The sequence below is a fragment of the Spinacia oleracea genome, chromosome 2, assembly GCF_020520425.1.
Source record: "Spinacia oleracea cultivar Varoflay chromosome 2, BTI_SOV_V1, whole genome shotgun sequence".
NCBI lineage: Eukaryota > Viridiplantae > Streptophyta > Magnoliopsida > Caryophyllales > Amaranthaceae > Spinacia > Spinacia oleracea.
The window spans coordinates 71503445-71518569 of NC_079488.1; the positions used below are offsets into that span (position 1 = coordinate 71503445).

Here is a 15125-nt window from a genome sequence, read left to right on the forward strand (position 1 = left end):
TTCAAGACACCTATTGGTACTTCCCGTATTTGTTGGTGTATGGTAAGGCATGTCATTTGCCGGTAGAAATGGAGTATAAGGCTTTTTGAGCGATCAAACAACTCAACATGGATGCTAAGCTAGCCGGTGAGAAGCGGGTACTACAATTGAATGTGCTAGATGAGTTCAGGTTGCAAGCCTATGACAGTGCCCGCGTCTACAAGGAAAAGACTAAACGATGACACGATAGTCACATCCTTTAGAGGGAGTTCGTAGTGGGCGACAAGGTTCTACTATTCAACTCTATACTTAAGTTATTTCCTGGAATACTTAAGTATAGGTGGTCTGGGCCGTTCACTGTGACCATGGTTAGTAAGTTTGGATCTGTCGAAGTAGAGAATACTACGGGCGAACGATTCAAAGTCAATGGGCAACGTCTGAAGTTGTACCACGAGGGGGCTACTGTAGGAGTGGTTGAGGTCCAACACCTCAACCCTTCCGTCCCATGATATGCATATTGAGGTAAAGAGGTCGAGCGGGACCTGAAAATAAACTAACGCTTTGTGGGAGGCAACCCATATTTTATTGCTTTTAATAGTATAATTTGATTTTTGTTGCATTTTTGTGTGTTTCTAGCATAGTATCATTTTTTAAGTATACAAGATTACATGGAGTCGAACGACTCATAAGCAAAATACCATGCGTCACATAACGTAACGTGCCACATGTACACATCGATTACGTACACATTACGGAGGTAACGGAGTAGTACTACCATGTCGGAAGAGGGTCCCAAACTTTGTGTTGGCAAAAACCATCCAAATGAAAGAAAGCTGAGCTCACTTCACTCCACAACTTTGTTTTTCTTTATTTATTCTATTCTTTTCGCGAAGCCTTTGCTTACTACCAATTGCAAGTTTGCAACTCATTGCTATTTGATGAGCATGAAAACCTCTTCATCATTGATTCTTTTCTAGATTTCTTCCCTCAGATATTTGCGCCTCACCCACCGAATTTCACCCTCAGAAACACATTCAATAACAATCAAGAGAAAAAAAAAAAAAAAAAGGGATTATTTTCCTTTTAATTTTCTGGGTCTTTTGTTAAATTTAATATAATTTCTGCAAGATTTGAGGAAAATGGTAAGAACTTTACCAATGGCGTCCACTTTGAGGCCATCTCTTAGCTGCTTCAGATTTTCTTCAAATACCCGTTTTGGGGTTTCTCTCTCCTCCCAAAGACCGCTTTCGTCTCTTCATCTGGGCAGTGGTAAATTCCCCCCAATTTATCAAAATTTTGATTATTTTCCCCAATTGTTCAAATACCCGTTTTGAGGTTGAATTGGGTGTTATTGTGTATGGTTCAAAATTGAAAATAGGGTTCTGGGTAGTTCTGATTAATATTTGTTTGTATAGAGAGTCATGAACGGCAACTATGTAGACAGTAGACGCGATTCGATTCCTGGTTTTGGGTAGTTTTAGAATTGCGGAAGTGATAGAATTTCGGTGGCAATATAATTTTGTGGCATTCTATGATCTATATTGTTATTGGCCAAGTTGTTAAAGGTTAAAATGCTGTAGTATGTATTTGTGAGGTTATATTACACTTCACATTGAGAGATTGGCTGAAGGATTTGCTTCTTTGGGTTATATGTGTGGACTGGGGTGATTCCAGTTGAGCTTTGTATATTAGCAGTAGCGCCTTTCACTAGAGTAAAGCTTTAATTTTTTGATGAGCTAGTTTTGGGTAATACATTGATATTATAAAGTATATTAATTGATGAGCTAGTTTTGGGTAATACATTGATATTATAAAGTAGTTTAAGTAAGGAATGCAAAGAGTTGTTATTAAATTTCAGTATTACTGATGATAGTGGATTAGTAGAGCTAAGCTTTAAATTGAAACTCGTAAACCTTACAAAAGAGTAATGTATAAATGTATTAGTATGATGTATTCAGGATTCTTAACTTGAAATGGTAATGCCTTTTGATCCTTGTAATGGCAATAGGCATTAAAGGAGTTCATTTATGTTTGTGGTCATTAGTGAATAGTTGTTAATCTAGGATTTGAAGTAACTTTTGTTCTTTTTTTCCAGCTGTTCCGCACTTGCATTCTTTCGGATTAAAAGCTTCAAGATTGTTGAGAGAAGGCAATGGCTTGTCTATCAATGCAGCTGGAAATGCTGCACAAGCCAGCACCAGTGCTGTTGAAGAAAATGTCCTGGATTGGGTCAAGAAGGACAGTCGAAGAATGCTCCATGTTGTTTACCGCGTTGGAGATCTTGACCGGACAATAAAGTACTTCCATGTTCTTTTTAAATGTTGTTTGATATATCATTAATACTTTTGTTCTTCATGAGTTAATGTAATTGATGATTTCAGATTCTACACTGAGTGCCTCGGAATGAAATTGTTAAGGAAACGTGACATACCAGAGGAGAAATACACTAATGCCTTTCTTGGTTATGGGCCAGAGGATTCACATTTTGTCATAGAATTAACTTACAGTAAGCCACATTGTTCCCTATAGATGTGATGTCTGTTTCAAAATACAAGCTTCTTATACTCCCTCCTCCTTTCTCTCTCATGTTTCCTAGTATTCATTTGTGTTTCCGATCTTGTGGTGCTGTCAGATTATGGAGTTGACAAATATGATATTGGAACTGGTTTCGGCCACTTCGGCATTGCAGTGGAGGATGTAAGATTTATTCTTATAATTATTTTCTGCATGATTTACGAGGCTTTACAATTTAGAGTCAAATGTTTTGTTTTGATCATGTAAACTTATTGATCGTTGATGCTGCTTCTGTCTTTAGTTCGACGTATGTTAAGTAATTTGAAGTTGTCAGAATAATAATGCTGCAGTCTCATGATTGGATTATATTTAAGTTCAGTTACTTGCTTATTTCTCGTTCGTGTAATCTGTGAATAGTTCCATTAGATGGCATTTCAAAGTTTTGAATTAAATTGGGGAGTCAATATTAGTTTGTTATCGCATGTAGGGATCTCTGATTCAACTTTGTTCACCTATTTATTTTTGCATTTCTAAGTGTCATTTGAATGTACTGTGCATGTTGCAGGTCACTCTATTGTGGGGGTTTTAGTTTGTGTGCTTAATTGACCTGTTGAAAAACTTATACCCATGATATCACCACATTATAAATCCTTGAGAGATTTTTTTTTGAGGAAGAGATTTATTTATTATTTATGAGCAGCAGAAACAATATACAAAACAACAGAGGACAAGCTGTCCTCAGAAAGTCAGAGCAACAGGAACTGATAACACAAGGGAACTCTCTCCTGCATGTGCAGTTCGATAACAGTGCACAACATTCTTTTCTTTCCTTTTCTGCTGTTTCTTTTCTCTTGTTTCTCTGTACTGTTCTTCGTTTCAATTTTAGGTACCACCCGTCACCCTGTGCTCTCTCTTTTGTCTTAATTTTCTTCCTCAATTTTTTTTTTTCGTTTTCCCTCTTTGTTCCTCTCTTTTTCTTGCCTCAATTCCCCTTTTCATTTTCTCTTCATCTTTTATTCTTAACGATTTATTTTCTTCTCATTTCCCTTTTTATTGTTCCACAGTATACTACAAAGGTTCAATAGAGAGATTTTGGTATCCTTCTTAACTTCGTGGCTTGATTTGGTTAAATGGTTAAGTTCACCTTTTTAATTTTTTCCATCTCCGTCTCAATTTGTCCTTTTGAATGAGGACTTTTAGAATAAATAAACTATTTCCGGATGACTTATTTTCCTAATATCAATGCCACCAAGGTCTTGTTTACTTATGGATATACTATTCTAATATGCACGCGATGAGTGCCAGAGTGTAAAAACTAATAATTGTTATTACGTCTAATCACCACATATAATAGGCAAGAAAAATTATCCACAATTCATCTAAAGAAAAATTATCCATTATCTCTACTAAAACATCTTAATCTTGAATCGACGCGACGTCAATTGTAGGAGGAGAAATGTTGGTGGTACAGAAGAAGATGTTTTCTTATTCTGTTTTTGTTGAAATATTTGAGTCATATGACGCCAGTTTTAGTTTTTGGCAATTGTAATAAAGTTTGGAATATTTCGTGGTAATTCTTCTGACTTTGCTAACACCAAGTAATTTGTGTTTTGGCAGTTGTAATAATTTGTTATATTTTGCTGTGATTGTGATTTCCTTTTCTATTGCTTTAACATTTTTGGTGGATTTTTAATAAGGAGCATATTTGGTCATGATTAAGTATTTGATTGTGATTTTCCTTTTTTGACTTTTTGCCGGTTGTGATTAAGTATTTGATTGACTGATTTCCCTTTGTGTTTATTTTATTTTGTTTTACAATTAGTGTTAATATAGTTTGTATGTAAAAGGGTTGTTTTAGACTATTCTATAGGAGGATGCCAAAAGGTCATTTACAATAATGACCCCAGGCGTTCCCATATAGAACAGATAATAGGATATCATCCTTTGTAGTGTCTTCACGTCCCCGTGGAACTTTGGTTTAGGATAGAATTTTATGGATGGTTTCTGTGAGCCACCTTCCTCCACCACTATAATGAAAGGGGATAAAGTAGTGCGCAATTTGTTATTGGCTTATTTAATGGCGATGTTATCGTACATAGCAATCTGAACTTCAATTTTCTGAGAAAGATTTCCTTGTGCATATGTAGTTTCTGTGCAGTTTCTTCTTGTTTGAATGTGTTGCTGGATTTATATACATTTGTCTTCCCATGTACAGGTGGCCAAGACTGTGGAACTTGTAAAGGCTAAAGGCGGAACAGTATCGCGGGAAGCTGGACCGGTTAAGGGTGGCAAAACTGTCATCGCATTTGTCGAAGATCCCGATGGTTACAAGTTTGAACTTATCGAAAGGGGTCCTACACCTGAGCCTTTGTGCCAAGTAATGCTGCGAGTTGGTGATCTTGATCGATCTATTGAGTTTTACAAGAATGTAAGAGCTAACCTTTGTAATTCACCCTTGACACTGATGGATTATTTAAAGGAATTCCTTAATAGCATCTTGTATTTCAGGCTTATGGCATGGAGCTTTTGCGAACTCGGGATAATCCACAATACAAGGTAACATATTGCATTTATGTTATCAATAGCAGCCAAAAGTTAAATCTAAATAACAGTGGTCAGTTGGCTAGATGTGTTCAGTTACATATTTTGTTGTTAGGGCTTAAAGTTGAAGTTGATATGATTTCTGTTTTCAGTGTGAATTATTGGCCAAATCGCTTTGTGCAAGTGAGTCCCATTTTCTTTGTGTTGATGGAGAACATTTCTTTTTTGTATGGGACTTCTATTTCTGATTGCTTCTGCTAATCTCGTATACTTTTGTAGTTCTTTGCTCTTTCTGAGAACAACTGCTGATCTGAAATGCTTTGGCAGTTCTGCTAGAACTTTATCCTTCAGGAAACCTTTCTGAAGATGATTTGGCACATGAGCATATAATTTTAATTTTCATCTAGTCTTTCGGGATCTTTGGTCAGGAAATATATCAAGCTTCCATGTGGCTCAATACTTTAAATTTACATTTCATACGCTAGGATGTAAATTAGATTTGCCCCCCTACTTGTGCTTTTCTCTGCTCTTTCACGTGTTAAGCCAAATAAAGCGAACGAACAGATGCGACTATGCTAGATGTGTATGTCTGGCCTGTCATTCTTATTGTATCACTTTTCGAAATGCTTTTATGCAATACAATTTTGTTAAATTTCTTGTAAAGGAGCATGCTTTATTTTGGGTTCACTAAGCTGTATAATTCTCTCTCCTAAATCTTGCTGGCAACTTCTGCTAAATTGCTAATATTTCCTAAACCTTTGGGGGGTTGCTGTAAAATTCCCTGTTTCCTATTTCAGTATACAGTAGCAATGTTGGGCTATGGTCCTGAAGACAAAAATGCTGTTATGGAGTTGACCTACAACTACGGGGTAACTGAATATGACAAAGGAAATGCTTATGGTCAGGTATGAGCAGTGTGCTCTTCTCTCACAACTGTATGCTTTGGTGCACTTAATGTGTATAAAACTTGTACATGTACTCCGTATAAAATAGTACTCTTCTAACATGCAACTCTCACATTTTTTTGGCATTGTTTTTCGTAGTGCATGTTAAGTGCAATGTTAATAAAGTGAGTAAGTGACCCATTGAATACATAATAAGTACGTATTGACTTTAGGTACTTCATTTCCGATACTGTGTTTTTTCAATGAAAGCTAAATCTTGCCCTTTGACGTATGTTTTATAGATGAAGATAGATCTTTTACGAAGTGAAGAAACTAATAGATAATAGAGTATAATGCGGGTCCTCTAAATGATGTTAATGGAAAAGAATTATCATGCTTAAAAACCCTGGGAAATCGCCCTTAGAGTAACCCCAAGAGTTCAAAGGGATGTTACTATGCTAGGCACACTACTTAATTGCACGAATCTTCTTGTCCTGTTTGTTTTATCCCCTAAAAAAATCTACCATCTCCTTGTTCAAATGCTTAGAGAATAGCCGAACAAGGTGATGACGGAGACTTTTCCAGTTCTCCTCACCATAATATTCTCAAACCTCACATAAGAGACTTGCAGATTCCCTTAGGCGAATCGTTTTTGGAAGAAAAAAGAAATGTTGGCAACAAATGATACTTGGAATATAAATCCTCAGTTTTTGTAGTTCTATCAATTTTTTTAGGGATGACTGGGATGACTTGGGATGTAATGGACTAAATCAAAATGGCTCTTAAAACCTCTTCGCTTCCTTTCCATGAAGTATAAGATGGTCGTCCCGTTATCGCTTTTGGGTCAATTGGAAACAACCTCTTTGCAACTGCAGGGGTAAGGTTACGTACATCCGACCCCCCCCCCCACACACCTTACCCCCGCTTCTTGCGGAAGCCTCTTTGAGGCAACGGGGTAATGATAATGATAATGAATGATGACTGGGATTGGTTCTATCATTTCCTCTTTCAGTATGTTAAGATGCTGTAAATGAAAACACTGCCCTTTGTCCACCATCTTTATTATTGTCTCTCTCCTAATTCTACTCACATGGCTGGGTTTGCTTGTCGTCTAAAATTATTATACTCTCTCCTCTACCTTTTGGCTAGTCGCATGGGTGTGTTTGTCAAATGGTAATTGGTCAAATAGATGGAGGTATTAGAAGAGAGACTCATGCCTTGTATATTGAGCAATTTTTTTTATCCCGAGTGTTTATTGTGTTTTGGGGTTGACATGGTCCATGTCGTGTTTTCTGGCATGAAAATTCATTGTCGTCTTCTCATTTATCACTAAGTTAATTGGTCAACCTGAAATTATGGTACTGCAGATGGCAATTGGCACAGATGATGTCTATAAAACCGCAGAAGCAGTTAAACTATGTGGAGGAAAGATCACACGGGCGCCTGGACCATTGCCTGGTATCAATACCAAGATAACAGCATGCCTTGATCTTGATGGTTGGAAAACGGTATGTCATTGGAACTTTGGGATTCTTAACATCAACTATATGTTATAAGTCTTATAACTATATTCACCCTGATTAAAATGCCAAAAGTTTTCAAAAGGAACAGAATTTTTAGTTGAATGTTTTTATGAGTTTCTTTGTAGCGAGGATGTCTTGCAGATTAGTCACAATAAAGTTAGGTCATTTGAACTTTGAATACCAAGTGAAGTGCTGGATATGGTTTCAAGTTTTCAACATTGAACCTTGTAATACAGGGTGGTCAACTGATTCTATTGTATTACTCTGATACAAATTATACAAACTTGTTGCCCCCAACATTCTGACCTTTCTTTTGGGGGATGCTAGTTTCTCCCTTTGAATTATATTTTCTTCATGCCTCCGGGTGGAAAAGAATTCTTGTTGGCACAGTTACAAGAGGTTGACCCATCTAATCTGTCGGTTTAAGACCTTCGATTCTATAATAATAATGGGCCAGTCTAAGCTACATATGTAACAAAGGGACTCCTGTAGCTTCCTATTTTGGCTCATTTAAGGTGCTTCTAAGTAATGCTCCTGATATTACAGTGGTGTTATTAGCAATGATATTTTCCAGGGTTGAGGTCTTTGACTATCATTACATGATGAACTATGCCACTTAGAAATGAAAATGAAATTTCTTAAAATTGCTACAGGAGAACAGAAATGAAAAATGGAGAGTAAGTTACCAGAAAACAAGTTAATAAGAAATTTTGTTTACAGAATTGAGCGACAGTTTTCAACTAAAAGAGAGATTGGTAGAAAATAAGCTGTGATTATAGCCTTACAGAGTTACAAGTATGTAGTGCTCCAGAAGAGGAAGGTCATTATTTTTTTTATAGGTCATTATTTTATTTTTTTTATTTACTACTATAAGAACAAGGTTTCTTCTTGGTTTGCTAGACAGCTAGAGGCTCTAAATTTACTAATTTAGATATGTTAGAACAATGGATTTTATTCAACTTCCCATGTCTTGACTAAGAATCTATCCAAGCAGTGTGAGTCTTGATATTTTCCGCCTAGTTACTAAAATTTATATACTTCGTACATAATTTCCTTAAATAAAACCATTAATGAGACTTGACAATTAACTACTAGAAGCTACTATATGTGCTTCTATATAGATCTTTTGAGCCACTCTCCGAAACTGTAACGTTGAACTTGAATTAGAATTAGATCTTGGTATGTAACTTAAATCAGCTTGTATTTCCGAATCTATTACTGTTGTAGAAACTTCTTTTCAGCAAGCGGTTGGATCCCCCGGAAAATATATTACAGCCAATTTTTTGTTGCAGGTGTTCGTTGATAATATTGATTTCCTGAAGGAGCTGGAATGATGCTCAATGGTTCCCAGATTTCCAACCTTATGTTTACATCGATCAGTGTAGATTATTTCTGTAGCATTTCCTTTTTAGTTAAAAAAAATCCATAGCTCTTCCACCAAAAACTATTCGTTCGTGGAGTCATATTGCACAGAAGAATACGAGTTCTGTCAAAAGCTCTTTTGTTTCTTCATTTTGGGTTGTAGATAAAATTGTAATGACCATAATCCTTGCTCATTAGTCCTGTAAATGACCCTTAATTGGTTGTTTCCTCGATGTTTTGTCAATAAGAACTTGCAAGTCGCAACACGCTGAAGAAGTTAAAAGAGTCAAAATTTCTAGACGTTGGCTTAAGCATTGTTAATACTAGATTAGATCCCGTGCACGCACGGATTTTGATCATTCTTTATTCACATAAATATTTAACTGAATATCTCCCAAACTATTGCATAATTATAACATTTTTAACATACTCGTTTAAATTTATTCATTTAATATGCATATTTAAAATGCTAATATGGTAATTTGACCAAAATATTAAATGATATGTTTTCCATTATTAATATAGAGATTTGACTAAAATATTACCAATTTAGAATAATTATTATTCCGTCGTATCTATTATTGCCATAATTTATAAACTAAAATTTATTTCCATTTATAAATAGTTTATAAAAAAAGGTAGAGAATAAAAATAAAATAAAAACAGATACATTTTTTTTGGAAAATGATTTTGGCGGGAAAAAATCGCACAAGGAATTGACACGTGTCATTCCTGGTGTCTCTTTTAGTATATAGTAATAGATATGAAAATTAGCCCTGTGAATGAAGCTTTTTTGGGGGTTATACAAGTGCGTCTTCGAGGTTCCGTTTGTTTCAATGGAAAATATTTTCAAAGGTAGGAAGAACACTATGGATGAATATGTTTATTTCATTACGAGAAAAGTTAACCATATTTACTGGTTACCGGCTTGTAGAATTCTAAGGGTGTGTAAGTGTGTTCATCCGAAGTCGTGGAGGGATTCTTGATGCAAGACTTCAAGTGAGTCTTTTGTAATAATGTAGTGCAGGACTATCATGAGTCAAAAAATTATTCTTAGACTTTAGATTGGTATTGGTAAAACACATTGATCTGATTTACAATAAAATTAAAAAATAAAATAAAAAGTGAATGGATCAATTTTTATTTTTTATTTTTAGGGAAAAGTTAATGGACAATTAATGTGGCAGAAATATGAGTTTGAAGGTTATCTGTCAGGATCGGATTACGATTCGTTTCTTCCGTTCAAACCAATAAAAAACAAAAAACTAACACAAAGTCTTAATTACACCTGTTGTACAATGAATATGGTAGATAAATATAAACTTATCTCAAAATACTTAAAAGTTATTTCGATATAATGTAAAAGTTATTTATTTTTTAGAGATTAAATATTTATTTTTAGTAAAATTAGTTAGTTTTTCCTTTTATCTCTATTACATAAAGGAAACGTTGAGGTTAAAATCGTAATAATACTTTTCGTGCCCCTTTAAAAAGCCTAAAATACCTTTCACGGTTTCAGTATTACAAACCTACGTTTACTGCAATTACCTAAAATAAAGTTTAAAGCCTCTTTATGGGCCTTAGTTGTACAATTGATTACAATTACCAAAATTAGGGGAAAAAAATAAACTTTATTTTGTTTTTTGTTTTTTGTTTTTTTTTTTTTTTGACAAGTGCTAACTAAACAAAACAAAATTATGGAAAATTAACAAAGCAAATTAAATCTTTCGCAGCACCAGTTGCAAGATCGTGCGCCTCTAACACCCTAACACGGTCCACCTTGAGAATGCTGCACCACGAGAAAGTCTTACCTAGGGTCCTGATATCTTCCAAAGTCCAATGTATCTGCATATCCTGAGAGGTTTCCTTTACCAGCATTTGCACTAGCTGCAAAGAGTCTGTAAGAATTGTGACACTTACCATATTAGCCTGACGAGCCCATCTCATACCATAGAGACAGGCTAGAGCTTCGGCTTATAGGGATGATTCTGCAATACCCGAGGAAGCTCCCCCCATAAGCAAATCATCAGTCCTCAAACTATTCTCCCAAAACCAGCCTATTCCTGCATTGTGATTATTCTTATGCCAAGAGCCGTCCACCTGTATAAGACCTGGTGAATTCTCAATACTCTCAGTGGAAAGAATAGCTCTGAAAAACCCCGGCGGAATATCTTGATCAACTTCAGGTGGATGTAGGAACTGTAGTGAATTACCGATGTCACTAATGAAAACTTCCTGCATATCCATACCATCCTTGATTAAAGCAAACACAGAAGCTACGAAAGTTGTTTCACTCTTGAAGACACGGTTATTCCTGGACAACCATAGTTCCCATAAAGTACTAATGAAATAAATACTTCTAGCACTATTTTTTCCATCCTGGCGTAGAAAAAGCCGGATATAGCTCAAAAACCATGTTAGGTTATGATACATATGACAATTCATAAATCATGCGGAAAAACCATAAACCCAGGAAAACATATTATTTACACATAATCATTTAGCATAGATTAGATGCATACTCTTTGTTGCGTGCCTTCCCTAGCTGCGCCCGAACCGAACAAGAACAAGTCTTTAGGACTCCAAGTGTCGTCCCTCCGTAGATAGTCCACAGCACGTCCGGATCCGCCTTAAGATTGACCAACTAGAATCGCCCTTAAGGTACTATTATTTTCGGCACTTTATAGGCAAATGTGTGACTGAATTTTTCTCTCAAAAACTCACTTTGAATACTTTGAAACTTGTGTTATAAATTGTGAGCCCTAGCCTCATATTTATAGCGGTATGGAAAGGGAATCGAAATCCTATTCAGATACAAATTAATTAAACCTAGAATCCTACAAGAACTCTAATTTAATTAATTTATCAAATAGAATTAGGAATTTAATCATTAACCGAACTCTGCATGTTTTAGGAAACGTGCACGAACACAAACACTTGCTCACACACGCACGGCAGCCACGATGGGCCCCGTGCGTGCGCGCGAGCAGCAGCCCACTCAGCGCCCGCGCGCGCTGCGCGCTGCGCGTGCTGTGCGCGCTGTGCGCGCTGCGCGCTGCGCGCAGCCTGCTGGGCCTGGCCTTGCGCTGGGCCTGGCGTTGCTGTTTGTGCGGCGCGCTTGGCTTGCTGGGCGATGGCCTGGCTTCGTGCTGGGCCTCGTCCGGCAGGCCTCGTCCGATGCTTATTCGTACGATGCGCTTCCGATTAAATTTTCCGATTCCGGAATTCATTTCCGATACGAACAATATTTAATATTTCCGATTCCGGAATTAATTTCCGTTTCGAACAAATATTTAATATTTCCGTTTCCGGAATTATTTTCCGATTCCGGTAATATTTCCGATTCTGACAATATTTCCGTTTCCGGCAATATTTCCGATTCTGGCAATATTTCCATTTCCGATAATATTTTCCGATACGTACCATGTTTCCGTTTCCGGCAACATCTACGACTTGGATAATATTTATATTTCCGATACGATCCATATTTCCGTTTCCGGAGTATTCATTTCTTGCCTGTGACGATCTTAGCTCCCACTGAAACCAAGATCCGTCGGTTCCGAATATTCATAGATGGAGTATTTAATGCCATTAAATACTTGATCCGTTTACGTACTATTTGTGTGACCCTACGGGTTCAGTCAAGAGTAAGCTGTGGATTAATATCATTAATTCCACTTGAACTGAAGCGGCCTCTAGCTAGGCATTCAGCTCACTTGATCTCACTGAATTATTAACTTGTTAATTAATACTGAACCGCATTTATTAGACTTAACATAGAATGCATACTTGGACCAAGGGCATTATTTCCTTCAAACCAATCCTCAAAGGAAATGGTTTCCTTGAATTCTGAATGGATTGCAAGAAATCCATCCCTCCAAACTTGTTGCTCTATGGTACAGAAGCGAAAGATGTGCTGAATATTTTCTTCTCCATTCTCACAAAAATCACAATCATCCGCCATTTGAATACCTCTAGATTGTAGGTTGGATTTGGTTGCAATTCCATTATGGAGAAGTTTCCATATAAATAATGTCCATTTTGGTGGAATCTTAAGAGACCATAGATTTTTATAGAATTCCGAGGGAGCTCTGTTATAGCTGATCGACATATCATCTTGTGCTAGCATTGCATAAGCAGATTTAACCGTGAACTTACCAGAATTATGAAAGTTCCAATACATGAAATCCTAACGGTCCAGGGTAGGAAGTTCCATACTCACAATGTGGAGAGCATCTTCAAACTTAAAACTAGCATTGATCCTAGCATGATTCCAACTTGTACCAGATGGATCAATAAAATGGTTAACCTTCCAATTCGAAGCTTCTTGGAGACAAACGTCAGGTTTAAAAACAGGAATCTTCCCTCAAACCCATCTATCATTCCCTGCGGCTCTTATCCGGTGACCATTACCAACTTTCCAAATACAACCTTTAAGGAGCAAATTACTTGCCCTACAGAGTCCTCGCATACCCCAAGAAAACCCCTTACCCACTACCTGAGCAGGTACCCCTGTTTGCAAAGGGGGAGGAAATCTACTTCCACAAATCCCTGCTAAAATACATTGTGGATTGTTAAACAACCGCCATGCTTGCTTCATCAAAAGGGCCTTATTTAACGAAGCCATTCCCCTAATTCCCAGTCCTCCCATACCTTTAGGGAGTTGAACAGTATACTTGTTAACCCAATGCATTCCTGATTTTCCTTTATTCGCCCAGAAGAACTGAATTAACAACGAATCAACTTTATTCACGATCAAGGAATGAACTTCCATACATGAAAGAACATGAGAAGCTATAGAAATGAGGACTGTATTAATTAAAATTAGCTTATGTGATTGAGAAAGGGAAACTGGATTCCAAGCATTAATTTTGGTTGCAATCTTATCCACAAGGAATTGGAAATTGGAGTGCTTTGTACCTACCAAATCAATAGGAACTCCCAGGTGAGTTGACAGAGAAGGAACTAAGTCCATCTGGAAAATAAGCTTGAACTGCTGCCTTATCCCTGAAGGTGTATTCGGGCTCACTTTAAAATGAGATTTTTGAAGATTTAGTTGCTTCCCCGAAATTGCGCAAAACCTACCAATAATGGATTTAACTTGAATACAACTTGCCTCAGAAGCTTTGAAAAACAAAAGGGCGTCGTCAGCAAAAATCAAGTGAGACACTTGGGGCAACCCCTTGTGATACTTATCCCTTGGAATTGATTTAGGTCAGTTCCCATTTGTAGCATTCGAGACAAAAAATTCATGCAGAACAGAAACAGAAAAGGTGACAAAGGATCACCCTGACGTATGCCACAATTGGGCTTAAACTGTTCAGACGTATCTCCATTGATTAACACCTTGTAAGAAACAGTAGAGATACACTGATGAACTAACTGAATCCAATGTGACGGAAACCCATATGCCCTTAAAATTTTCAACAAAAAATCCCAATAAACTCTATCGTATGCCTTACTCATGTCAATCTTCACTGTGGCAAGGTAACTAGAACCTTTTCTGCGATGATTAATCTTATCAATAATTTCATGACTCACCAGTATATTATCTGACATGAATCTTCCCGAAATGAAAGCATGTTGCGATGGTGAAATAATTGAAGGAATAATAGGCTTCATTCTTGTAACCATGCACTTCGAAGCACATTTATAAATTGTGTTGCAAAGGCTGATCGGCCTCAAGTGGCCTACTTCTTCTGGGATGTCTTTTTTTGGAATCACAACCAAAATAGAATGGTTCCATTCTTTCAGTAAATACCCAGAATTGAAAAAACTCTTGACTGCATCACAAACCGATCTTCCGACCTTATCCCAATGCAGTTTAAAAAATGCTTCTTTAAATCCGCCTGGACCTGGTGATTTCGAATTTCCTAAAGAAAACATCGCTGACCTAATATCACCATCCGTAAAAGGTCTATCGAGCCTAGAAATCTTTTCCTGACAGATATGAGGGACACCTAACTCTCGAATAACCATATCGAGGTCATCATTTTGAAGAACTCCGTCATTCGAATGAAAAATTTCTTTTAAAGAGTCAACCAGAAGATCTTTCACCTGATTTTGACCTTCAACCCAATCACCATCTTGATTCTTGAGAATAATTATTTCATTCTTTTTTTTGTCTCATTTTGACTTTAGTATACATTAATGAAGTTGGTATATCTCCATCCTTAATCCAGCGATCTTTGAAACGTTGTTTCCAAAATTGTACCTTTAAGGACGCCTGCGAAAAGGCTTGATCAACATTATCCAAATAAATCCTAGCATCACTTAAATTCCCTACCATCGAACCTTCATTTGAAAGATTATCATTCAATTC

At 36.8% G+C, this 15125-nt stretch overlaps 2 protein-coding genes across 2 annotated transcripts; one reads left to right on the forward strand and one right to left on the reverse strand.

Annotated features, from left to right (window-relative positions):
- The first annotated feature begins 786 nt into the window (after positions 1 to 786).
- On the forward strand, positions 787 to 9079 carry LOC110798732 (probable lactoylglutathione lyase, chloroplastic). The gene is made up of 9 exons (XM_022003917.2): positions 787 to 1248; positions 2075 to 2276; positions 2361 to 2485; positions 2612 to 2676; positions 4709 to 4921; positions 5002 to 5049; positions 5832 to 5939; positions 7286 to 7426; positions 8734 to 9079. The coding sequence occupies exons 1-9, from the start codon at positions 1119 to 1121 to the stop codon at positions 8773 to 8775; spliced, it is 1074 nt and encodes a 357-aa protein (XP_021859609.1). The 5' UTR covers positions 787 to 1118; the 3' UTR covers positions 8776 to 9079.
- Positions 9080 to 10610: 1531 nt separating this feature from the next.
- On the reverse strand, positions 10611 to 14782 carry LOC130467514 (uncharacterized). Its single transcript, XM_056836039.1, has 7 exons — positions 14092 to 14782; positions 13728 to 13927; positions 13217 to 13526; positions 13026 to 13126; positions 12622 to 12956; positions 10801 to 11117; positions 10611 to 10690 (listed from the first exon to the last, which is right to left on the reverse strand). The coding sequence occupies exons 1-7, from the start codon at positions 14780 to 14782 to the stop codon at positions 10611 to 10613; spliced, it is 2034 nt and encodes a 677-aa protein (XP_056692017.1).
- Positions 14783 to 15125: the final 343 nt, after the last annotated feature.